The sequence below is a fragment of the Microcaecilia unicolor genome, chromosome 1 (genome assembly GCF_901765095.1).
Source record: "Microcaecilia unicolor chromosome 1, aMicUni1.1, whole genome shotgun sequence".
NCBI lineage: Eukaryota > Metazoa > Chordata > Amphibia > Gymnophiona > Siphonopidae > Microcaecilia > Microcaecilia unicolor.
Window position 1 is genome coordinate 6,660,189 of NC_044031.1, and position 25,696 is coordinate 6,685,884.

At 44.9% G+C, this 25,696-nt stretch overlaps 1 protein-coding gene and 1 long non-coding RNA gene across 2 annotated transcripts; one reads left to right on the forward strand and one right to left on the reverse strand.

The window, feature by feature from the left end:
- Nucleotides 1-25,353, forward strand: LOC115462503 (zinc finger protein 850-like). Its single transcript, XM_030192500.1, has 5 exons — nt 1-35; nt 18,719-20,191; nt 20,276-20,633; nt 20,712-21,442; nt 21,527-25,353. Exons 1-5 carry the CDS (start codon nt 2-4, stop codon nt 23,707-23,709), a joined length of 4,779 nt encoding a protein of 1,592 aa, XP_030048360.1. The 5' UTR covers nt 1; the 3' UTR covers nt 23,710-25,353.
- LOC115462516 lies at nt 11,991-13,412 on the reverse strand. Its single transcript, XR_003940882.1, has 3 exons — nt 13,365-13,412; nt 12,513-12,571; nt 11,991-12,016 (listed from the first exon to the last, which is right to left on the reverse strand). It is a non-coding gene; the product is annotated as an uncharacterized LOC115462516 (long non-coding RNA).
- Nucleotides 25,354-25,696: the final 343 nt, after the last annotated feature.

Genomic DNA, 25,696 nt, shown 5'->3' on the forward strand with positions numbered 1-25,696 from the left:
GATGAAGGAGAATTATGAGACTCTGATGTCTCTAGGTAAGGATTTCCTGTTATTCCCCCTGTTAAAATCCCTTCTCAAGCACATTAAGGAGTGACTGGCAGTAGGTGAGTCTCAGTGCAGGAAGCCGATGTGACTGATAATGAGCGATGGCGAGATGACCCACTCTATATGCAGTGAAAGCAAACAAGAGGGACTCGGCAACACAACAGAAGTCTAGTGGGCCATGGATAGAACTGAGAGGCGAAGCCTTAGGCTGAAGGAAGCATTAAAATTATTAGTACAGAAAATATAAATTGTATGGTAAAAACATACATAAATTCCATAAATAAATAAGTTAATTAATTGTGAAAATAAAAACATAATTGTAAAAAAGTGCACAGATACCATACAATGTCCTCGCAGCATAGCAGTAGGGCTGGATTGACCATGAGGGCAACTGGGCAGTGCCTGAGGGCCCAGAGGGTATGAAGCGATGGTGTAAGATTAATACCTAAATAACGCCATCAGCCTATGGAGGCCTAAGGCCTCGGATTTATCCATATTAATCTGGAAGCCTGAAACTCTCCCGTAGCTCTGTATGATCCGCATTGCCACTTGCAGTGATCGCACTGGCTCCGTCACAGTCATTAGAATATCATCAGCAAATAGCATAACTTTGTGTGTCTCCGTACCCACTGTCGGACCCTGTATTTCTGGGTGTGTTCGGATAGCCTGAGAGAAAAGCTCAATAAAGGCAAATAACAGAGGGGGGAGCGCACAGCCCTGCCGCGTTCCTCAACCTAAAGAGAATGGGGTAGAGTAGGAGCCGTTAGTTTGCAAGGAGGCCATCGGAGAAGCATAGAGTAGACGGAGCCAGGAAATAAAGCGCCCTGTAAAGCCCATACGTTCTAATACAGAAAACATGAAAGGCCACTGTACTCTATCGAATGCTTTTCCAGCGTTGAGAGAGAGAGAATGAGTGTGGGCTGTTTTCACGCCATTCGCCTCATGAATCAAATGGAGTGCCCTCCGAGTATTATCGAATGCCAGGCGTCCCACAATGAAACCCACCTGATCGGAGTGGAGGAGTGGCCTAGTGGTTAGGGTGGTGGACTTTGGTCCTGGGGAACTGAGGAACTGAGTTCGATTCCTACTTCAGGCGCAGGCAGCTCCTTGTGACTCTGGGCAAGTCACTTAACCCTCCATTGCCCCATGTAAGCCGCATTGAGCCTGCCATGAGTGCGAAAGCGCAGGGTACAAACGTAACAAAAATAAAATAGATACTATTGGAGATTCTACATGGAATGTTGCTACTATTGGAGATTCTACATGGAATGTTGCTATTCCACTAGCAACATTCCATGTAGAAGGCTGCGCAGGCTTCTGTTTCTGTGAGTCTGACATCCTGCACGTATGTGCAGGACGTCAGACTCACAGAAGCAGAAGCCTGCGCAGCCACATTGATGATCTGCAAGGGCCGATTTCGCTAGTGGAATAGCAACATTCCATGTAGAATCTCAAATAGTAGCAACAGTGGAGGAGTGGCCTAGTGGTTAGGGTGGTGGACTTTGGTCCTGGGGAACTGAGGAACTGAGTTCAATTCCCACTATTGGAGATTCTACATGGAATGTTGCTACTATTGGAGATTCTACATGGAATGTTGCTATTCCACTAGCTTGTATACACAAACCAGGACTCAAAAGCCACCTACTTCAAAAAAGTGCTTTAACAAACAGTTGTTTCACCAGTATTTCACCAATATTCCACCAATATAATATATAATTTTTGTGTGTAGAGTACCCTCAGATATAAACCACTGTAACTGCAGTCAATAATGCTGCTAAAACGTGGCATAGCACCTCTTTCATTAGGTAACTCTCACTCTGTTTTTTGGGAGAGAGCAATCTCTGCTCACATTTTTTTATGCTTCCCAATCACCACAGTGCTATAAAATCATTTATTACTTTTAAAATATATACTAGGTGAAAAAACTGTGCACTTATCTCGTGAGTTCTTGCCTCCCTGGCAGAACTATATTGCCTTGTTGACACATTAAGCAATTGCCTTCCCCTGGAACCGCCCGACTCCGCGGGGTTTCAAAACACTTTCCTCAGGGACAAAGGGTTAAGGCTGCATAAATCACTTCTTCCTCTTTCATTCTGTCTCGCACAGCCTGCGCGGCCACATTGGTGATCTGCAAGGGCCGACTTCTACATGGAATGTTGCTAGTGGAATAGTAACATTCCATGTAGAATCTCAAATAGTAGCAACAGTGGAGGAGTGGCCTAGTGGTTAGGGTGGTGGACTTTGGTCCTGAGGAACTGAGTTTGATTCCCACTTCAGGCACAGGCAGCTCCTTGTGACTCTGGGCAAGTCACTTAACCCTCCATTGCCCCATGTACAAATAAGTACCTGTATATGTAAGCCGCATTGAGCCTGCCATGAGTGGGAAAGCGCGGGGTACAAATGTAAGAAAAAATAAAATAAAAATAAATGTGGCATCACTCTCTGGAGCCTATTGGCCAGGATTTTCGTAAACAATTTATAGTCCTCAATGCTGTGGATCTTTTCCTGGTTTCAGCAAAATGGTAAGGAAAGCCAGGCGCCAGAAATATGGCAGCTCTGGCAGGCACTCCAGCTCGCTGAAAGCAAGAACCATCAGCGGGGCGAAAAGTTTGCAGTAGCATTTGTAGAACTTATTATGGATAGATCCTGTTTGGCCTCCAGTACTTCATCTAGAGTTATTCTTGGGAGATGTATTTCCTCCAAGTACTCCTGAACCTCCAGTATTGTGGGTGAGATATCAGGATGGTACAGCGTTTTATAAAAATGTTAAAAAGCTAACAATCTCTTCTAATTGCCTGCATCTCTTCCCTGTATCATCTAGTATCGTGTAAATAAATCTGCTGATGAATTGCTTCTTCCGTTTACGTGCCAGGAGTCCGGATGGTCTTTTTCCTAATTCGAAATGAGTTTGCCTGACTCTCTATAGGTGCTCTGCTATCTCATGTAGCTCCAACTGGACAGCATGGATTCGCTCCTCGACCTGGGGGGGGCAGATGAACCTCGTTGGCCTTGTGCGGTCAAAGTAGACAGCTCTGTATATAGTTCTTGGGATCGGAACTTCGCCTTCCGTCTTATATGGGTCCGTAGTCCTATAACCTTCCCACGCATTACTCCTTTTAGGCTCTCCCATAGTATCACAGAATTAACCTCTCTGTTATCATTGAGTTCCACATAGTCTTTAAGCTCCTCCAAGCGTGAAATAACCAAGGGATCAGCCAAGAGACCATCATCAAATCGCCACTGGGGTCGCGAGGGGGATAACAGATTGAGCTCCATCTCTAAAGTAAGGGGAGCGTGATCAGACCACGTCTTACGGTGGATCTGTATATCTTTCGTGCTTAGTAGTAAGTTAGGTGGGACCAACCACATGTCGATACGAGAGTGAGAGCGATGGACTGCAGAGTAGTATGTGTAATCGCGAGTGTGGGGGTGCAGCCGGCGCTAATTGTTTAACAGGTGTCATCTCCCCATAAAACTATGAAGCTTAAGACGATCCTGTCAGGAATATATTACACCCCCTGTGGAGTTATCCAACTGCGGCTGTAGGGTAAGATTGAAATCCCCTCCCATCAGCGAGGTGCCCTCCCCGTGCTTGTAAAGGAGCCCCGCCACTTCCTCAAAAAAGGCTCCTTGACGCTCATTGGGGGCATATATATTTAGAAGGGACAATACCTCTATTCCCACCTGTAACCCACAAGAATATAGTGCCCCCTCTTATCGCGGACTATGTGTCTCACCTGCCAGAGATATTTCCTGGAGAGAGCTCATGAATTGGGAGTAAATGCGTTTCTTGTGCAAAAGTCACATCTGCATGTAGGCTTCGGATCTCTTTAAATAGAAATTGATGCTTTACTGGCGAATTTAACCCCTTAACATTAAACGTAAGAAAGGTAATATCATTCATGACATATCTTTGACATTAACCAAGTTAGTGCGTATTGCTAAAACTTGCAACATTATGCTAAACATCTGAGGAGTTGTCACCATTCCAGTAGAGCAATACAACCCCCTTCCTTCCCTCCCTTCCTGCCTTCCCTCCTTCATTAATCTGGCACCTCTCTTTCCCAAACATGATGGCGCCTTAGAAGGAAGTGACTCCCACCTTCCTGTCAATCAGAGCTTCAAATTTTTAATCCACCTGCGGCAGTCAGAGCTCCCAGTCCATAGCTCACTGGGACCAGTAGTAATGCTTCTTCCAGACTTCACCAGGAGGCCTAAGCCTCTAGTAGATCTCAGTCCAAATAAATCATGTCCAATATGATCACAGTTATTTTCATGCCTTCGCCTTAAAGCTTGCAGATTTTAGAGCACAGTCCGATTGCTGGGGCTGTAAGCGGCCCTTTCCCACTGTGACCCTCTGCCAACGTGGGAGAGCGTCTTTTGGTAGGGTTGAGGAATGGTTTGTACCATTCTCTTTACCAGCAGCTGCTTCTGGGAATATTCCTGCCGCCTCCGCAATCGTCTGAACCTGATGCATCTTCCCTTCTTTATAGAATCTCAGGGCAAATGGGTAACCCCATCTATATCGAATTTCCTGAGAGCGAAGTGTTTGAGTTCTGCCCGCCTTCTCAGCGTGAACACCACTAGGTCTTGGTATATTTCAATTTGATAACTGTCCCATTTAAAGTCCGCAATCTTAAGGGAGACTTGCATGACTTTTTCTTTTATCTTAAAGTCTGAAAAACAGGCTATCAGGTCACAAGGTTTATATTTCAACAGTTTTTATTGATGGATCCGGACATTAAACATAACCATTGCAGTGAATATACATCATTGTAAACTACAAACTGCACTGCACAAGAAATGTAAAAGAGTTTTTGAAACAATGCTTCCACCAACAATTTTCTCCCCGTATCCTCCCCCTCCCCATCTCCCCTCTCCTTCCCATTTACGGAACTCCCCCCCCACCTGTCCATAGGACTTGTACTCTGATAGTCCCAGGATAGCCCCCCATCCCCGGAGGATGTTCCCCGGTGGAGCTATGCGTGTCTCTGAAGTGCTCACGGAGGCTTACGATGAGATCATGTTACATTGTATTGAGAAGCAAACTACGTCCTCTGGCGCTCAACACCCGCAAATAAGGGCCCCAAATCTGTGAAAAACGTGCCAGGCACTTCGGGGACCCGCTGGCCTTCCTCGCCTCCCACGATGCCAACAAAGGTACCTGATTCCTCCAGTGCCAGTAAGCCGGGGGCTCTGGCACTGTCCAGTACTGCAAGATGCTCTTTCGAGCCACCAGACTCATTTTTCGCCTCAAAAGTCGAGCTCCCATAGGTTGATCACAAAATGCCCCTTGCGTATTTAGTATAAAGTGGTCCCAGGTTCCCACCACAGGGGTCCCCCACAATTGAGTCATGAACCTCCTAATCTCCTCCCAAAGAACCTTCACCCCTGGGCAGTCCCAAAAAGCATGGAAAAGTGTGTGAGGGAAATAACCACATTTAACACAAGTAGCCCCTCGTAAGAAGTCTGCCCCGACATATATGCCCTCATAATTACCCAATAGCCACATTCCCGGAGCCTCTCGTCGGAACTAATGGTTGGAAATCCCTGCAGCGTAAGCCCAACATCCCAACCCGTTAGGGGGCCCCCCATTCCTGTTCCCACCTTCTCTTGATATCTAGATAACTTTTTGGAGGCCTCCTTCGAACTAGTGCCTTGTGGAGTGCTGATACTGACATTCCCGTGGCCTCCATTTCTTGGAAAAATTCTCGTAATCTACCGTAATGCTTAACTTGGGGATACAAGACGCTGCACGCATCAACCTTTTCTTACATGAGCACGCAGTTCTGGAACAAACTGCCACAGAACCTGAAAACGATACATGAACAAACCAACTTCCGTAAGTCATTGAAGACACATCTTTTTAATAAAATTTACGGAAAGAACCAAAACACATAAAGCTCACACGTACTGCTCAGCAATACATCAATACATCCACTTATGAATTCTCACCACACCCAAACATCTACTCACAGAAAAATGTATACCATATGCTTCATATAGCGCCCCTTAATTTCCCGTTGTCTCCTTCCAATGTCTCAATGTTCTTTTCTATTGATTTATTCCTTAACGATTTTGATTTTGTCTCGTTTAACTCTTCACAATGTAATCCATAACCTGAATTGTAACAAATTGTATTTCCATTACTCATAATGTATTGTAAGCCACTCTGAGCCCGCAAAAAGGTGGGAAAATGTGGGATACAAATGCAATAAAAATAAAAAATAAATAAATAAAAATACGCAAACCGGTCCCCCCAAGATGTCCCTATCCGAGCTTGCAGCTCCTCATATCCTATTAAACCCCCGTCCGCCCCTAGCAACCGTTCTCACTTCGACTCCATATCGCTCAACTCGGATCTGCAGCTGTTTCCTCCATTATCTGATCCACGTATCCTTGTGCCTCCTTCGCTGATTCGAATGAACCGTTCCCTTGTAGGTAATCTTCAGTACAGCAGGGTGAAGCGTATCTTCCCAGAGAACAGCTTGGCGCATAGCGGTGAAAAAGCGCGCCTCCATCCCGCCACTCCTGCCGAATTTTCTTGGAAACAGAGGATCCGTTTGCTTTCAAATAGTAAAGGTTTGTCTAAGCGTGAGGACCTCAGAATATGCTGTTTGTGTGCAAAATTTAACACTCAGAGAATAACTGCTCTTGGTTTGTTAGAGTCAGTATGACGGGGCCCCAGTCGATGGGCTCTCTCCATTCGCAGCGGCCCTAAGCCCGCAGGGAAAGCAATTGACTTTGTAAGCAAGTTTTCAAGCATGCCTGCCAGATCCTTCTCACCCGCATTTTTGGGGACCCCGATCAAACGCAAATTGTTCCTCCTGGAACGATTTTCCAAATCCTCCACCTTTTGCTCTAAGCTTTCCAGCTTTTTCCTGAGATCTTTTTGTACATTCTCCACTTCTGTCACCCGGTCCTCGACTTCGGTGACGTCACTTCCTCCAGCCACACCCTGCTCTTGGTGTCTGTAACCCTCTTTCTGCTTTCTGCTAAAGCCAAGCTGTGTTCCTGCTTTCTGCTAAAGCCAAGCTGTGTTTCTGCTTTCTGCTAAAGCCAAGCTGTGTTCCTGCTTTCTGCTAAAGCCAAGCTTTGTTCCTGCTTTCTGTTAAAGCCAAGCTGTGTTCCTGCTTTCTGCTAAAGCCAAGCTTTGTTCCTGCTTTCTGCTAAAGCCAAGCTGTGTTTCTGCTTTCTGCTAAAGCCAAGCTGTGTTTCTGCTTTCTGTTAAAGCCAAGCTGTGTTCCTGCTTTCTGCTAAAGCCAAGCTGTGTTTCTGCTTTCTGTTAAAGCCAAGCTGTGTTCCTGCTTTCTGCTAAAGCCAAGCTTTGTTCCTGCTTTCTGTTAAAGCCAAGCTGTGTTCCTGCTTTCTGCTAAAGCCAAGCTGTGTTTCTGCTTTCTGCTAAAGCCAAGCTTTGTTCTTGCTTTCTGCTAACGCCAAGCTGTGTTCCTGCCTTGTTTATAGTCTTGTCTTGGTCTTGCCCTTTTCTGGATCCAGTTTTAATCTAGTTCTGTGTCTTGCCTTGTATTGCTTGGGTCCCAGTCCCAGTTTTAATCCAGTTCCGAGTCTGCCTGTCCTGTCTTGGTTCCAGTTCTGCCCCTTTGCCTTTTTCTCCTTGTCTCGCCTGGATCCAGTCCTTGTCTTGTCCATTGTGCCTTGTTACCTCTGTCCTGCCTTGTTGAGTCTCCTGGTTAATTCTAGTCCTGTCTTGTCTAGTCCAGTCTTGCCTGTTCTTGATTTTGTCTTCTGCCCAGTCTGTTTTGAGTCCTGCCTGTGCCAGCCTAGGTGACTTGTCTGCCAAAGCTCCAGCTTTGGTCCAAGGGCTCACCTTATCTGAATCTATGACATCAAGACTCCAATGGCTATTATACCAATGTGGAAAGACCAAGAAGGAGCTTTTAAATATCAACTTGAGGGAGATCATCAGGCTTCTTTTCGAAAGAGAACGACCATCTTTCGACACAAATTGGAAGGTGGACATCCTTCTCACAGGGTCATCCAAATCGGTATAATTGAAAGCCAATTTTGGGCGTCCCCAACTGCTTTTCATCACAGGGACGGCCAGAATTCATGGGGGCATGTTGGAGGTGTAGCGAAGGCGGGACTTGGGCGTAACCGAGCTTCTCATCTTTCCCCCTAAGCCTACCTCTCCTTTCCCCCCTCTCTCTATTTCTGTGGATGGCACTATCATTCTCCCTGTCTCATCAACTCGTAACCTTGGGGTCATCTTTGACTCCTCTCTTTCCTTCTCTGCTCACATTCAGCAGATTGTCAAAACCTGTCATTTTCTTCCTCTATAACATCAGCAAAATCCGTCCCTTCATCTCTGAGCACTCTGCCAGAACCCTTATCCACACTCTTATCACCTCTCGTCTTGATTATTGTAACCTGCTTCTCACCGGCCTCCCTCTTAGCCATCTCTCTCCTCTTCAATCAGTCCAAAACTCTGCTGCGCGACTCATTTTCCGCCAAAGTCGCTATGCTCACATTAGCCCTCTCCTCAAGTCACTTCACTGGCTCCCTATCCGTTTCCGCATTCAATTCACTTCTCTTATTGACCTATAAGTGCATTCACTCTGTCACTCCCCAGTACCTCTCCACTCTTGTCTCTCCCTATGCCCCCCCTCGGGTACTCCATTCTGTGGATAAATCTCTCCTGTCTGTCCCCTTCTCCTCTACTGCTAATTCCAGACTCCGTTCCTTTTATCTCGCTGCATCTCATGCCTGGAATAGACTTCCCGAGCCTGTACGTCTAGCCACATCTTTGGCCGTTTTCTAATCCAGGCTAAAAGCCCACCTCTTTAACACTGCTTTTGACTCCTAACCACTACTCACTTGCCCTGCCCCACCTCTTTAATTCCCTTACCTCTTAGTTGTTCTGTCTGTTTACCTGTCTTATTTAGATTGTAAGCTCTTTGAGCAGGGACTGTTTTTTTTTGTGTATGGCGTTCAGCACTGCATATGCCTTGTAGCACTATAGAAATTTATTTTTATTTTCCATATCATCATGCTGATCAATCCATAGACTGGTGGGTTGTGTCCATCTACCAGCAGGTGGAGATAGAGAGCAAACCTTTTGCCTCCCTATATGTGGTCATGTGCTGCCGGAAACTCCTCAGTATGTTCTCTATCTCAGCAGGTGGTGGTCACACACAGCAGCAGCTCTGGCTAGGTCTCCAAGCCTAATCTTTAGGTTTTGTTGAGTACCTGGGGTTGAGGGCTCTTCTTGAGCAAGTGCAAACCTGGTGGTGCCAGGTCCCTCCTTTTCTCCCCCCCTCCTGCTGGCTCCGTTTAAAAAATAAATAAATAAAAAAATTTTTGACGTCCTTTAAGGGCGTTTATTTCAACGTTTATTTCAACATTGATATCAGCGTTTATTGCAGCTGCTCACTGGGACACCAGTTCGTTACAGCTCGGAGCGAGAAGCAGGTAATTTTACCTTTTTATAGCGGGCAGGGGATTCCCCGTTCGGTCTCCATGTGGCTTTTGGCGTCGGAGGGCGAGGGCGTGAGGATTCGCTCCCCGGACCGCGTGTGTGCGTCTAGCGGACCGCGTGTGTGCGTCTAGCGGGGATGCGGGGGTTTCAAAGCCTGAATCACCTTTGTTGGGCATCAGTTTGGAGTCCTGTCAGTGTCCGGGTTCTTCCTCCGGTGCGGCGTTTTTTCCCGCCATAAGCGCCCATCCCCCGCTGCTCACCCACTCCATGTTGGCCGGCCACTCTGCTCGGACGGCTTCTTCTTGGGCCGCCCTCGAGCTGGGAGATGTTAATGCTACGGTCGCCCTTGATTCGGGCGACGGCAAGAAAGCGGCGAAAGTTAAGCGCCGTTCTTCACGTGCGGCTCCTTCTTGGAGTTTCGCGCCGGATGCCATTTTGGATGCGCAGCATGTTTCTCCCCCACTCTTGCAAGCGCCGGTTGAGGGTGCGTCTAGGGCCGTGGCCCAGGCGGCAGAAGTGCTCAGTCTAGAGGGTTTCTCCCCTGAGTTCATTTTGCTTTTCTTATGATAAATGCTGCCCCGGCTCCCCCCTCTGATCAAGGGGCTGAGGCCTCCGGAAGCAAACGCCCTCGGGTGGACTTCCAGGCCCTAGAGGACTCGGTCTCCTCTGATGTAGATGAGGGCAGCGTATCTGAGTTCTCCCGAACGGTCCTTTGGGGATTCCTTGGAGGAGACGGATTCCCGCTCGAATGGAGCGGATGACCTCTTTGCAGCACGGATCTTTCGCTCAGAGGATTTGCCCAACCTGTTAGTGCAGGCCATGAGCATTTTGAAGAGTTCCTCTCCGGAGGACGTCTCTCCCTCAGCCTCTGTTGGCTCTGCCATTATGCGGGGGACTAAGCGCCCGCCTAGAACCTTCCACTTGCATGAAGCCATGCACACCTTGATTTTGGCTCAATGGGATTTCCCAGAAGCGAGCCTTAAAGTGGCTAGGGCTATGTCCCGCCTCTATCCTCTGCCTGAAGGTGAACGGGAGGCCTTTCTTGGGCCTACCGTGGATTCTTTAATCATTGCGGTGACTAAGAAAACGGCGTTGCCGGTGGAAGGTGGCACGGTCCTAAAGGACGCCCAAGACAGGAGTTTGGAGGCGGCTTTAAAGTCGTCCTTCGAGGCGGCTGTTTTAAGTTTACAGGTCTCAATTTGTGGCTCCTATGTGTACCAGGGCGTGCCTGACGCTTGCGCAGCAGGCTTCCCCCTCGGATCCTTCCTTGAGGGCTGATTGGCCAGCCCTGGAATCGGGCTTGGCCTACTTGGCAGGCTGGCTGTATGATGTCTTGAGAGCCTCGGCTAAAGGTATGGCTCAGACAGTCTCTGCACGGCGGTGGCTTTGGCTGAAGCATTGGTCTGCTGACCACGCCTCTAAGTCTCGCCTGGCTAAGTTGCCTTTTAAAGGCAAGCTGCTCTTTGGGGTCGAGCTGGACAAGATTGTGACCGATCTCGGCACGTCTGAGGGCAAGAGGTTACCGGAGGTCAGGGCTCGGGCCAGTGGTGCCCGCCCCTGTTCCTCCAAAGGACGGTTTCAGGAAGCCCGTCGGTATTGCCCGGGCAAGTCGAGCTCCTCTGCCCCCTCTTCCATCAAAAGGAATTTCTCCCCCAAGCAGCATTCCTTTCGCAGAGACCGCCGTCCCGGAGGTGCCTCCTCCGGTCCTCCCCCAGGGTCTAGTACCCAATGACGGGGCGCTGGTCCATGGCCCAGAGCAGATTGGAGGACGCCTATCCTCGTTTCTGGGCGAGTGGACCAGGGTAACTTCAGACGCTTGAGTGCTAGATGTCATCAGAGACAGCTACAAGCTAGAGTTCTGCCGACCCTTAAGAATCGGGTTTGTGCACTCTCCGTGCAAGTCTCTGGTCAAGCTGTGACAGTGCAGCAGACTTTGGACAATCTGATCCGCCTGGGTGCGGTCGTTCCGGTGCCAGAAGGTCACCCTGGCAAGGGACGTTACTCCATTTACTTTGTGGTACCTAAGAAAGGAGGTTTTGTCCGGCCTATCCTCGACCTCAAGGGGTCAAAGGGGTCAATCGGGCCTTGGAAGTTCGGCACTTCCAGATGGAGACTCTCCGCTCTGTTATAGCGGCAGTGCAGGCAGGGGAGTTCCTGGCATCCTTGGACATCAAGGAAGCTTACTTGCATATTCCCATCTGGCCTCCTCATCAACGCTTTCCGCGTTTTGCAGTTCTGAGGACACTCCCAGTTCAGAGCCCTCCCTTTCGGGTTGGCTACTGCTCCGCGGACCTTCTCCAAGTTATGGTGGTCATCGCGGCCTTCCTGAGGAAGGAAGGAGTACAAGTCCATCCTTATCTGGACAACTGGTTGATCCGAGCCCCCTCTTATGCAGAGTGCGGCAGAGCAAAAAAAGTGGAAAAACACAACTTCAAGAGATCAATCCGAGACAAGGGGTGAGATGCTCCAGGAAAGCTTTATTAGGGACCCTACACGGTCCGTGTTTCGGCTTTTAAAAAAGCCTTCATCAGGGGTCTATAAAATAACATAACACATATATAATTAAATTAAAATAAAATCAGATCAAATATATAACAACAAATATAAAAAACCTAATATAAAAACACGTAATATAAAAAAATTCTTAATATGAATCAAATCCTCTGACTTAGAATTTTAAATTTTAAATTTTAACTAAATCAATACAAGTACTATTACTATATCATCAGACAAACATCATAGAGATCAAATAGAAAATAAATAATATATAATTTTGTTAGCATTATAAAAACCTATTTCAAAAAATATTATATCTATATCACCATAGTCATGTAATATTATTCCATAAGTAAATAAATAAATATATATAACGTATAGCAGAACAAATTTCTTTAAATATAAAGGCTGATAATGAATATAATGTACTAAGTAAAAAGCAATAACATGCTAAATAAAAATACAAAGTATCTACAACAGATGATTTCTTAATACATACATATTAAACAGAAATAAAAATAAAAATTGAACATACCGATCAGTGGATGCACAAAATATATACTGATTGACAATGGAGCACATGAAATGTCGTCTCTATAAGAGGACAGCAGAGAAATTTTTCCGTGAATAGAAGAGATAAGAAAAATTACTAAATACAGAGATAATGATAAAAATAAAAGTAAAAATAATAATGATAATAAGTTATGTCAAAACAAGTAACGACCAATATCATGAAAAAATGTTTTAAAAAAATTAATGCATAAAAAAGTATATAACTATATATTTGGATTATATATAAAAATCTGTTTCATGGTAACAGCATGGTGATAAACGTCACAAGCAAAAATTAAAAGTAGCATAAAAGTGAGTGATAGAACGAATATTTAAAAATGAATCAGATTACGTTAGCGACGCATGATTGGGAATGAAATGTAAAACAGACGTCTATAAAAAATCATAACATTAAAGATGTATATCCAAATATCTCTATCAGTCTTCAAAGTGTATATAAATATATTTAGTAATAATAATGTCCCAAAATAACAAATGAAAACAAAAATCACAAAAAGGCCATATAATCCGGGCATATATTGAGAGCCTGACGATCAAAAACATTTAATAAACGTTTAGTAGGAAAGGAAAAAAAGACTGCGTGTCAACATAGATATATGATATATCTTACATTTCAAATATACCGACGTGTAAGATACAAGTAAATATACACATCCCTAACGGTAAAAGCGCCAAGGATACTAACGGAAATGTAAAAGAAAATATGAAGCGTATAATTGTCAAGTTATCAAGGTAGAAACGAACTAAAAGATGATGTATCAGCAAGTCATGGTAGGCTAAATGAAATCAAAGATAAAAATGACAAATACCTTACCTGAATAAAATAAAGTGTACTGCCTCGTACCAACAGATTCAATTTGAAATAGTATTGAAAAAGTTGGTGCCAAAATTCACCCAATCTAAATAGCGCTGTAGTGAAACGTGGATTACATTGATAGGATGCGTAAAATTTGAAAATAAAGATTGACAGATATACTGACTAATGGAATGCAAGTGACAGTTATATCAAACAATTATTGTAGAAGCTGGTGAGTGAAATCAGTAAAAATGCTGAGGGGTCGTTATGTCAAACAATTATTTAAGAAGCTGATGGATAAAATTAGTAAAAACGCTCAAGGGTCATAAAAAATTGGAAGACTAATTAACTAAAATCGATCCAACTTCAGAAGACTCGACAAAATAGTAAATACATGTTCCGGAGGTCGCGATTAGTTAAGATAATAGAGTAGTAACCAGATATTTAATCAAGAAGTACTTAGAAATCAATTAAATAAGAATTATGTATGAATACCAAAATTAATGACAAACAGAAAATTAAACACATGAACTAACTACTTGTATAAGTCCCAAAGTGTCAGCTAAGTGCTGTTATCAAGGGAATGCTCTAGTTGAATGGACCCAAATGGTCCAGTCTGAGCAAGAATTTTCAATTGATTTAACTTTTAAAACTGCCCTAGATATTGCTAACTTTCCTTTTAACTAAGTCTAAATATTCCCAATAATTATAGCAGTTCCTCTCTATCAGAGTATATATTTTGTGCATCCACTGATCGGTATGTTCAATTTTTATTTTTATTTCTGTTTAATATGTATGTATTAAGAAATCATCTGTTGTAGATACTTTGTATTTTTATTTAGCATGTTATTGCTTTTTACTTAGTACATTATATTCATTATCAGCCTTTATATTTAAAGAAATTTGTTCTGCTATACGTTATATATATTTATTTATTTATTTACTTATGGAATAATATTACATGACTATGGTGATATAGATATAATATTTTTTGAAATAGGTTTTTATAATGCTAACAAAATTATATATTATTTATTTTCTATTTGATCTCTATGATGTTTGTCTGATGATATAGTAATAGTACTTGTATTGATTTAGTTAAAATTTAAAATTCTAAGTCAGAGGATTTGATTTATATTAAGAATTTTTTTATATTACGTGTTTTTATATTAGGTTTTTTATATTTGTTGTTATATATTTGATCTGATTTTATTTTAATTTAATTATATATGTATTATGTTATTTTATAGACCCCTGATGAAGGCTTTTTTAAAAGCCGAAACACGGACCTTGTAGGGTCCCTAATAAAGCTTTCCTGGAGCATCTCACCCCTTGTCTCGGATTGATCTCTTGAAGTTGTGTTTTTCCACTTTTTTCTTTTTTGTTGAACTTTTGTGGAAACTTCGAACCCCTTTTGTTTCTGCGAGTGCGGCAGAGCTTCAGACCGGGTGATTGTTCTTTTGAGCTCCCTGAGGTGGATCATCAACTGGGAGAAAAGCCAGCTGCGCCCGACTCAGTCCCTGGAGTATCTGGGAGTTCGATTCGACCCCCAAGTGGGCAGAGTGTTCCTGCCAGACAATCGGATTGTCAAGCTTCAGGCTCAGGTGGACAAGTTCCTAGAAGCCTCTTCTCTTCAGGCTCGGGACTATGGGCAGCTGTTGGGCTCTATGACGGCCACGATGGAAGTAGTGCCCTGGGTCAGGGCCCATATGAGACCTATACAGCTCTCTCTGCTGCAGCAATGGACTCCAGCTTCGGAGGATTACGCTGTGCGCCTTCCCTTGGATCCAGCGGTGCGCAAGGCGCTGAGCTGGTGGCTGAGGCCAGACAAGCCGTCCGCAGGAATGCCTCTTGTGACCCCGGAGTGGGTTTTCGTCATGGCGGACGCCTCTTTGTGGGGCTGGGGAGCCCACTGCTTGGGAAGGACAGCGCAGGGGCTCTGGTCCCCTGCAGAGGCAGAGTGGTCTATCAACCTCCCGGAACTCAGAGCCATTCGGTTGGCGCCTTTGGAGTTTCTCCCGGGCCTGGCGCTGAAGCCAGTACGGGTCCTGTAGGACAATGCCACGGCTGTGGCCTATGTCAATCGCCGGGGAGGTACCAGGAGCGCCCCTCTAGCCAAGGAGGCCATGAAGCTATGCCTGTGGGCGGAAGCAAACCTGGAACAGCTGTCAGTGGCCCACATTGCAGGAGTCATGAATATTGCTCAGGCGTTCTTGGACATCACGAAGCGCTGGGGCCAGCCGAGCCTAGATCTGATGGCGTCTTCAGCCAATTGCCGTGCCGTGCTTTGTCAGCAGAGGATGGGACCCTCGATCTCTGGGAGTAGATGCTCTTCTCCCACAGTGGCCGACACAGGAGCTCCTCTTTGTGTTCCCGCCTTGACCCATGTTGGGCAGGGTGCTAGGCCGGGTGGCAAAGCATCCGGGCCGGATAATCCTGGTGAGTCCGGATTGGCCCAGACGTCCCTGGTATGCAGACTTGATCAGGCTCTCAGTGGACGGACCTCTGCAGAGGCCAGCGGAGCGGGGCCTGTTGCATCAGGGTCCCGTGGTGATGGAGGATCCCTCCCCCTTTGGTCTTACGGCCTGGCTATTGAGCGGCAGCGTCTGAGCAAGCAGTGCTTCTCAGACAAGGTCATCGCCACTATGCTGAGAGCGAGGAAGCGCTCTACTTCTACTGATTATGCCAGGGTTTGGCGTACCTTGCATCGTGGTGTGAGGCAGGCTCACTTTCTCCCTTCACTGCTCCAATTTCATCAGTGTTGGCGTTCCTGCAAGAAGGTCTGGAAAAAGGCCTGTCGCTCAGTTCCCTTAAGGTCCAGGTAGCGGCTCTTGCTTGCTTCAGGGGTCACCTGAAGGGTGTTTCCCTGGCATTGCAGCCAGATGTGGTGCGCTTTCTCAAGAGAGTTATTCACCTGCGCCCTCCTCTGCACGCAGTGGTACCTGCGTGGAATCTCAATCTGGTGCTAAGAGCCTTGCAGAAGCCGCCTTGTGAACCCTTGTCGAGGGCATCTCTGAAAGAATTTACGTTGAAAGCAGTCTTTTGGTGGCTATCACTTCAGCCAGAAGAGTTTCCGAGCTCCAGGCGCTATCATGTTGAGAGCCCTTTCTGCAGTTCACTGAGGCAGGAGTGTCTATTCGCACAGTGCCTTCCTTCCTGCCCAAGATTGGTCCTCGCTTCCATGTGAATCAGCAGCTCTGTCTACCCTCCTTTCGTAGGGAGGACTACCCAGAGGAGTACTCTGCTCTCAAATATTTAGATGTGAGACGAGTCATCATCAGATACTTGGAAGTGACCAATGATTCCGGAAGTCGGATCATCTGTTTGTGCTGTTCGCAGGTCCTCGTAAGGGTCTGCAGGCTGCCAAGTCTACAGTGGCACGATGGGTCAGGAACCCATTGCAGCGGCTTATGTGGCCGCAGGGAAGGTGCCGCCTATCCAGCTGAAGGCTCACTCCACTAGAGCACAGGCGGCCTCGATGGCAGAGGCCGAGTCCGTCTCCTTGGAAGAGATTTGTAGGGCGACAACTTGGGCATCGGCTCATACCTTCTCCAGACATTACCGCTTGACTGTGGCTGCTCGGGCGGAGGCCCGGTTTGGAGCTTCAGTGTTGCGGTCAGGGATTTCTGTGTCCCGCCCTGGGTGAGTACTGCTTCGGTACATCCCACCAGTCTATGGATTGATCAGCATGATGATATGGAAGGTAAAATTATGTATCATACCTGATAATTTTCTTTCCATTAATCATAGCTGATCAATCCATAGCCCCTCCCAGATATCTGTACTGTTTATATTCTGGTTGCATTTCAGGTTCAAGTTTAGTCTTCAGTTCCTGTTCAGGAGGACTTCGTGTTCAAGTTTTTTCAATTGGATTCTTCAAGAGTTGAGACGAGTTTGTGTTACAGTGAGCTGCTGCATTCCTCTCCCCTCCGTTTTACGGGGCTGGATTGAGACATAAATTCTGCCGGCGCTCCCTCCCGCTTCATGCAGCTGTAGGGCAGCTTTGTACCCCTCCCGCATCGGCGGTGTTAGGGTCAGTCAGCTCCTCCCGCGGTTGCGGTTGCAGGATAAGCCAGATCCCCCCGCATCGGCGGGGTGGTGTCCCTCCCCCGCTCCGCGGGGATGAGCTGGACGGATTCCCCTCCCCCACTTGTGTGGGGATGAGCTGGGTTAATTCCCCTCCCCCGTTTCGGCGGTGGTGAGCTGGGCAGAGTGTCCCTTTGTGGGTGTAATTCTCTAAGTGCTGAGTCCTGCGGATGGAGCTTGGATATCGACATACTGAGGAGTTTCCGGCAGCACATGACCACATATAGGGAGACAAAAGGATTGCTCTCTATCTCCACCCATAATCCACCCATAATCCACTCATATTAAAAAAAACCAAGGACGTCCCTGACGAACTCTTGGACGCTACCTGGTCGTGTTTTTCTTAAGACCTAGCCACAAAAAGCTGCCTGAAATGACCAGATGACCACCGGAGGGAATTGGGGATGACCTCCCCTGACTCACCCAGTGGTCACTAACCCCCTTCCACCCTCAAAAAACACCTATAAAAATATTTTGTGCCAGCCTCAGATGTCATGCTCAGGTCCATCATAGCAGTATGCAGGTCCGTGGAGCAGTTTTAGTGGGTACTGCAGTGCACTTCAGGCAGGCGGGACCCAGGCCCATACCCCCACCACCACCTGTTACGTTTGTGGAGGAAACAGCGAGCCCTCGAAAACCCACCAGAAACCAACTGTACCCACATCTAGGTGCCCCCCTTCACCCATAAGGGCTATGGTAGTGGTGTACAGTTGTGGGGAGTGGAAAATGGCACACAGCAAACTCTGGGTATGCCAGGCGGTAGTGCTGATTTCCACGTGGCAAACCTACGGCCCTTAAACTTCTTAAATTGTTCTTCTCCTACAATAACAAAGCAGCAATGAGGAGACAGTAATTATTTCTTTAAATCCTTTAAGGTATCAAAACAGCATTTTATGTGGTGGAAAATCTAAGTCAAAAATACTTTTTCCATTAGTTCGTGAGCCCAACATATTTCGACATTCAGGTGTAGAATTATAAATTGTAAAATGGACAAAGAATCCCCTGAAAGATAAACAGAAATAAAGGGGTAAAAGAATCTTCTTACAATACCATATGCACATAACTAAAACCAAAAAACACACAGCATCCCACAGACCCCTCCCTTAAAAATATATAAAAAATGTTTATCTAGGTGGCTTTAGGTGGATTGTTTGTCCATTTTACGATTTAATAATTACTGGCTCATCATTGCTGCTTTTTGCTTGTGATACATTTTGATGGCAGCATTTTCGACCTCCTGTTTTTTGTGTCCTACAATAATACTCAATTCTCTTTCTTTTATTTAGAACAAGAGGATCCTAAAAACAGTAATTCAGAGACACATCACTGGAAGCTCAGTGAGAAGCCTGAAGAAGAAAAGATGTTATCAGAAAGAGACAAAGAGGAAACTTCTTCCTGTCCTGACTGGGGAGAAAAGGAAAAGAATCAAAATAAACAAAAACCTTCACCAGGAGGCTCAGCTCTGTGTGAAAACAGTACCAGTAATCTCAAACAGGCAGGGGAAGAGGAGAGAAACCAGATGAGAGATCAAAGCTGTCCCTGTGATATTTGTCAGATATTCCTTAGCAATCATCTCGTTCTAAAATCACATCACAGATCTGATACTGACGAGAGACTGTCTACATGTACGGACAGTGGGAAAAACGTCAGTCAAAAGAGGAAACTACAGGGACAACAGAAAACAGTCATAAAAGAGAAACATTTTACAGGTTCTGAATGTGGTAAAGGTTTCAATAGGAAGAAAAAGCTAATGCAACCCAAGAAAACTAATAAAGAAACTACAATGTGTACATTTACAGAATATGGGAAAAGCTTTACGAACAAAGCAGACATTATAAAACATAAGAAAAACATCACTGATGAGAGAATATCTTCATGTCCTGGATGTGACAAAAGCTCCAACAAGGAAGAAAATTTCCACCAACAACAGAGATCAGTTTCAAGTACTGAATGTCAGAAAAGCTTTAGTCAAGAGGAAGCAGTCATAGATCATCAAAAAGCTCAAACTGTTCGGGAATCAGACACTTCTATTAAATCTGAAAAAATATTTTGCAGGAAGGCAACACTCTCAAAATACCAGGAAATCAAGAAAAATGAGAGATTATATACTTGTGCTGACAGTGATATAAGTGCTTGTTGGAAAGGAAACCTCACAATGCGGAAGAGACTTCATTCAGTATTGAAACCATTTACGTTTACTATGTGTGGTAAAAGCTTCACTTCAGACAGTCGCCGAGACCACCTGAAAACTGACCCTGGAATGAACCCATTTACCTATACTGACTGTAATACAAGCTTTAGTCAGAAAGAACACCTCACAACACACAAGAGAATCCACAGCATTGAGCCATTTACACGTAGTGAGTGTGGTAAAAGCTTAAGTACGAAGAGAAAACTAATCAGACACCAGAGAATCCATACAGGTGAGAAGCCATTTACATGTACTGAGTGTGGTAAAAGCTTTAGCGTAATGGGAAGTCTGATCATACATCAGAAAATCCACACAGGAGAAAAGCCATTTACATGTAGTGAGTGTGGTAAAAGATTTAGAGAGAAGAGAACACTGATCTCACACCAGAGAATCCACACAGGTGAGAAGCCGTTTACATGTACTGAGTGTGGTAAAAGCTTTCGTAACAAGGAAACACTGACCATACACCAGAGAATCCACACAGGTGAGAAGCCATTTACATGTACTGAATGTGGTAAAAGATTTAGAGACAAGACAACACTGACCATACACCAGAGAATCCACACAGGTGAGAAGCTGTTTACATGTACTGAGTGTGGTAAAAGCTTTACTGAGAAGAAAAAACTGACCAGACATCAGAAATGCCACACAGGAGAAAAGCCATTTACATGTACTGAGTGTGGTAAAAGCTTTAATATAAAGGGAAAACTGATAAGACACCAGAGAATCCACACAGGAGAGAAGCCATTTACATGTACTGAGTGTGGTAAAAGCTTTAGTAGCAAGGGAGCACTTACCATACACCAGAGAATCCACACAGGAGAGAAGCCATTTACATGTACTGAGTGTAATAAAAGCTTCAGTCAGAAAGAACACCTCACAAGACACAAGAGAATCCACAGCATTGAGCGATTTCCATGTAGTGAGTGTGGTAAAAGCTTTACTGAGAAGGGAAAACTGATCATACACCAGAGAATCCACACAGGAGAAAAGCCATTTACATGTACTGAGTGTAATAAAAGCTTCAGTCAGAAAGAACACCTCACAAGACACAAGAGAATCCACAGCATTGAGCGATTTCCATATAGTGAGTGTGGTAAAAGCTTTACTAAGAAGAATACACTGACCAGACACCACAGAGTCCACACAGGTGAGAAGCCATTTACATGTACTGAGTGTGGTAAAAGCTTTAGTGAGAAGAAAACACTGACCAGACACCAGAGAATCCACACAGGGGTGAATCTGTTTACATGTAGTGAATGTGGTAAAAGCTTTACTGATAAGAAAACAGTGACCAGACACCAGAGAATCCACACAGGTGATAAGCCATTTACATGTACTGAGTGTGGTAAAAGCTTTACTGAGAAGAATACACTGACCAGACACCAGAGAGTCCACACAGGTGAGAAGCCATTTACATGTACTGAGTGTGGTAAAAGCTTTAGTGAGAAGAAAACACTGACCACACACCAGAGAATCCACACAGGGGTGAATCTGTTTACATGTAGTGAATGTGGTAAAAGCTTTACTGATAAGAAAACAGTGACCAGACACCAGAGAATCCACACAAGAGAAAAGCCATTTACATGTACTGAGTGTAATAAAAGTTTCAGTCAGAAAGAACACCTCACAAAACACAAGAGAATCCACAGCATTGAGCGATTTCCATGTAGTGAGTGCGGTAAAAGCTTAAGTACGAAGGGAAAACTGATCACACACCAGAAAATCCATACAGGAGAGAAGCCATTTACATGTACTGAGTGTGGTAAAAGCTTTAGCTTAAAGGGAACACTGATCAGACACCATAAAATCCATACTGGTGAGAAGCCATTTATATGTAATAAGTGTGGTAAAAGCTTTAGAGTAATGGGAAATCTGATCGTACACCAGAGAATCCACACAGGTGAGAAGCCGTTTACATGTCCTGAGTGTGGTAAAAGCTTTAGTAACAAGAAAACACTGACCATACATCACAGAATCCACACAGGAGAGAAGCCATTTACATGTACTGAGTGTGGTAAAAGTTTTACTGAGAAGAAAACACTGACCATACACCAGAGAATCCACACAGGAGAGAATCCATTTACATGTACTGAGTGTGGTAAAAGCTTTACTGAGAAGAAAACACTGACCATACATCAGAGAATTCACACAGGTGAGAAGCCATTTACATGTACTGAGTGTGGTAAAAGCTTTACTGAGAAGAGAACACTGATGATGCACCAGAGAAGACACGCAGGAGAGAATCCATTTACATGTACTGAGTGTGGTAAAAGCTTAAGTACGAAGGGAACACTGATCAGACATCAGAGAATCCATACAGGAGAGAAGCCATTTACATGTAGTGAGTGTGGTAAAAGCTTTATTGAGAAGAGAAAACTGATGATTCACCAGAGAAGACACGCAGGAGAGAAGCCATTTACATGTACTGAGTGTGGTAAACGCTTAAGTACGAAGGAAACACTGATCAGACATCAGAGAATCCACACAGGAGAGAAGCCATTTACATGTAGTGAGTGTGGTAAAAGCTTTACTGAGAAGAGAACACTGATGATGCACCAGAGAAGACACGCAGGAGAGAAGCCATTTACTTGTACTGAGTGTGGTAAAAGCTTAAGTACGAAGGCAACACTGATCACACATCAGAGAATCCACACAGGAGAGAAGCCATTTACATGTAGTGAGTGTGGTAAAAGCTTTACTGAGAAGAGAACACTGATGATGCACCAGAGAAGACACACAGGAGAGAAGCCATTTACATGTAGTGAGTGTGGTAAAAGCTTTACTGAGAAGAGAACACTGATGATGCACCAGAGAAGACACGCAGGAGAGAAGCCATTTACATGTACAGAGTGTGGTAAAAGCTTTAGGAAAAAGGAAACACTGATCACACACCAGAGATTCCATACAGGAGAGAAGCCATTTACATGTAGTGAGTGTGCTAAAAGCTTTAGGAAAAAGGAAACACTGATCACACACCAGAGATTCCATACAGGAGAGAAGCCATTTACATGTAGTGAGTGTGGTAAAAGCTTTATTGAGAAGAATACACTGACCAGACATCAGAGAATCCACACAGGAGAAAAGCCATTTAGATGTAGTGAATGTGGTAAAAGCTTTACTCAGAAGAATGCACTGACCATACATCAGAGAATCCACACAGGAGAAAAGCCATTTAAATGTAGTGAGTGTGGTAAAAGCTTTAGGAAAAAGGGAACACTGATCACACACCAGAGAATCCATACAGAAGAGAAGCCATTTACATGTACTGAGTGTGGTAAAAGCTTTAGGAAAAAGGGAACACTGATCACACACCAGAAAATCCATACAGGAGAGAAGCCATTTACATGTAGTGAGTGTGGTAAAAGCTTTACTGAGAAGAATACACTGACCAGACACCAGAGAATCCACACAGATGAGAAGCCATTTACATGTACTGAGTGTGGTAAAAGCTTTACTGAGAAGAAAACACTGACCATACATCAGAGACTCCACACAGGTGAGAAGCCATTTACTTGTACTGAGTGTGGTAAAAGCTTTGTTGAGAAGAAAGTACTGACCAAACATCAGAGATTCCATACAGGAGAGAAGCCATTTACATGTAGTGAGTGTGCTAAAAGCTTTAGGAGAAAGGAAACACTGATCACACACCAGAGAATCCATACAGGAGAGAAGCCATTTACATGTAGTGAGTGTGGTAAAAGCTTTACTGAGAAGAATACACTGACCAGACATCAGAGAATCCACACAGGAGAAAAGCCATTTAGATGTAGTGAGTGTGGTAAAAGCTTTACTCAGAAGAATGCACTGACCATACATCGGAGAATCCACACAGGAGAAAAGCCATTTAAATGTAGTGAGTGTGGTAAAAGCTTTAGGAAAAAGGGAACACTGATCACACACCAGAGAATCCATACAGAAGAGAAGCCATTTACATGTACTGAGTGTGGTAAAAGCTTTAGGAAAAAAGGAACACTGATCACACACCAGAAAATCCATACAGGGGAGATCTGTGACATCACGCTGAGCAATGGCGGTGCGAGTGAACAGCTCCACATGCCACCTGGGAAGCTTCATAAAATATAACCGTTTGGGTCACTTGATGCGATGCACGAGAGCAGTTGCTGATAGTTCTGCTGCGTGCCCCTTCTTGCAAATCCCGCTGCTAAATCGCAACACAGAGCTTTTCTCGAGCCGACCCTGCTAGTAAACCTTCCATGACTGCTTTACGGCTGGAGCTGGAGTCTGGCGCCTGAGATGGCGGGAAAATCACTGTGAAGGGACAAAGAAAAAAGTAAAACCGTGGAAGACAAGATGGTGGCCCCGGCAAACCCACCAGGATCAGTGGTCAGCAGAAATTGTAGGAGAAGTGACAAGCGCCCTGGAGGCGATCCTCGATAAAAAAAACTACAGGGATTGGACTCTAAGCTGGAGGGTCTAAAAAATAATATGTCACAATTAAGTCAGGACATGGTAAACTGTCAGCAGCGCACTGGGGTCCTGGAGGACCAAGTTTCTGCGATGGAACAGAAGTACTCCAAAATGCTAAAGATAGTGGAAACTCAAGCAGAAAAAAATTGAAGACCTTGAAAATAGGTCTAGGCGCAATAATTTGCGCTTTGTTGGTCTCCCCGAGGAACTGGGGGACAGGGAGCTTCGCACCTTTTTGGAGTCATGGCTGGTGAAAGAACTCAAATTACCAGCAGAGATGGGGCCCTTGATAATTGAGCAGGCACACCGAGTGGGACCGCAGAGACAGAATTCCACTAAGCCAAGGGTTGAGATCTGCCCGGTGCTCAATTTTGTGCATAAGACTGCTATTATGCAAGCGATACGAGGAGGAGCGGGGTTGAGTTACAACAACCATAAAATCCTCTGCTTTCAAGATTATTCAATGGCGGTAGCTACAGAGAGAAGGAATTTCTCGCCGATTTGCTCCCAGTTGGTGCAACACAAAATCAAATTTGTTTTGTTATATCCGGCGAAGCTGAAGATTTTCTACAAGTCCACTACAAAAATATACAACTCGGTTCAAGAAGCTCAACAATTTGTAAAGCAAATATTAAGCAACGGAGATGAGTAACTAGGTGCTAGAACTTGGTTACGGGTTGCAGTGACAAATTACATGACTATAGATCACTCTGGACTACAATAACTGTTTAATAACACAAGGATATAAATGGATGTCAGCAGAGGCCATATGAAAGTTGGAGATGGCTCTTTTGAGTGGGGGAATTGAGATCGGAGAAAGAAAAAAAAATACAAGAAGGTCAAAGTTCCGGACGGATATTGAGCTGGTATTTTGGCAATAGGAAGTTTAATGACCCATGTGATCTGGGGAATCTATTGTAGTGACTGCACCCTTGGAATTGCTTGGACCTTAATTATCTCAAAACGGAAGCTGCTGGAAACTGTAGCCTGAATGGACCCCACAGTGAATTAACATTGGGGAATAAGAACATAGTGGTGGTAGAGGAGAAACCCTATAGCAAAGAAATTTCTCCGAGATCCCAGGACCCGCTGATAGGATACAATGACTTTCTTGAGGAGTGGAAGTGGGGTCTGGACTGTGGACTACTGGCAAGTATTGCTAAAGCGGGTGCCAATGTGTCTGAGTGAGGGAAGAAGGCTACGAAATAATGTACAGTAGGCTGGTAAAGGCTTTGCAATGTGTTTTAAAATAGCGCTCTGCTACTGTACACTGCAGGAACACAATGTCCACCATCTGTATTCATTATCTCACCATCTCTTTTTTCCTCTTCCTTTTTGTTACACTTGTACCCCGCGCTTTCCCACTCATGGCAGGCTCAATGTGGCTTACATGGGGTAATGGAGGGTTAAGTGACTTGCCCAGAGTCACAAGGAGCTGCCTGTGCCGGGAATCGAACTCAGTTCCCCAGGACCAAAGTCCACCACCCTAACCACTAGGTCACTCCTCCACTCAGCTCTCAACCTTAAACATTTCCTTCCTTCTATTCATCCATCTCCTTTCTATCTGAGTACATCTCGCCTTCGTCGCTGTCGTCATACCTCTCCTACTTTTCTCCGTACTCTCTTACTCCTTTTCCTGCTC

Excerpts from the sequence above, each read along its gene's own strand:
- LOC115462503 (XM_030192500.1), top strand. The coding sequence starts at position 2 with ATGAAGGAGAATTATGAGACTCTGATGTCTCTAG. Across the intron at positions 20,634-20,711 it reads AAGCCATTTACATGTACTGA|TGAGTGTGGTAAAAGCTTTA; the intron begins GTGTAATAAAAG and ends ATTTCCATATAG. Across the intron at positions 21,443-21,526 it reads ACACCATAAAATCCATACTG|GTGAGAAGCCGTTTACATGT; the intron begins GTGAGAAGCCAT and ends GAATCCACACAG.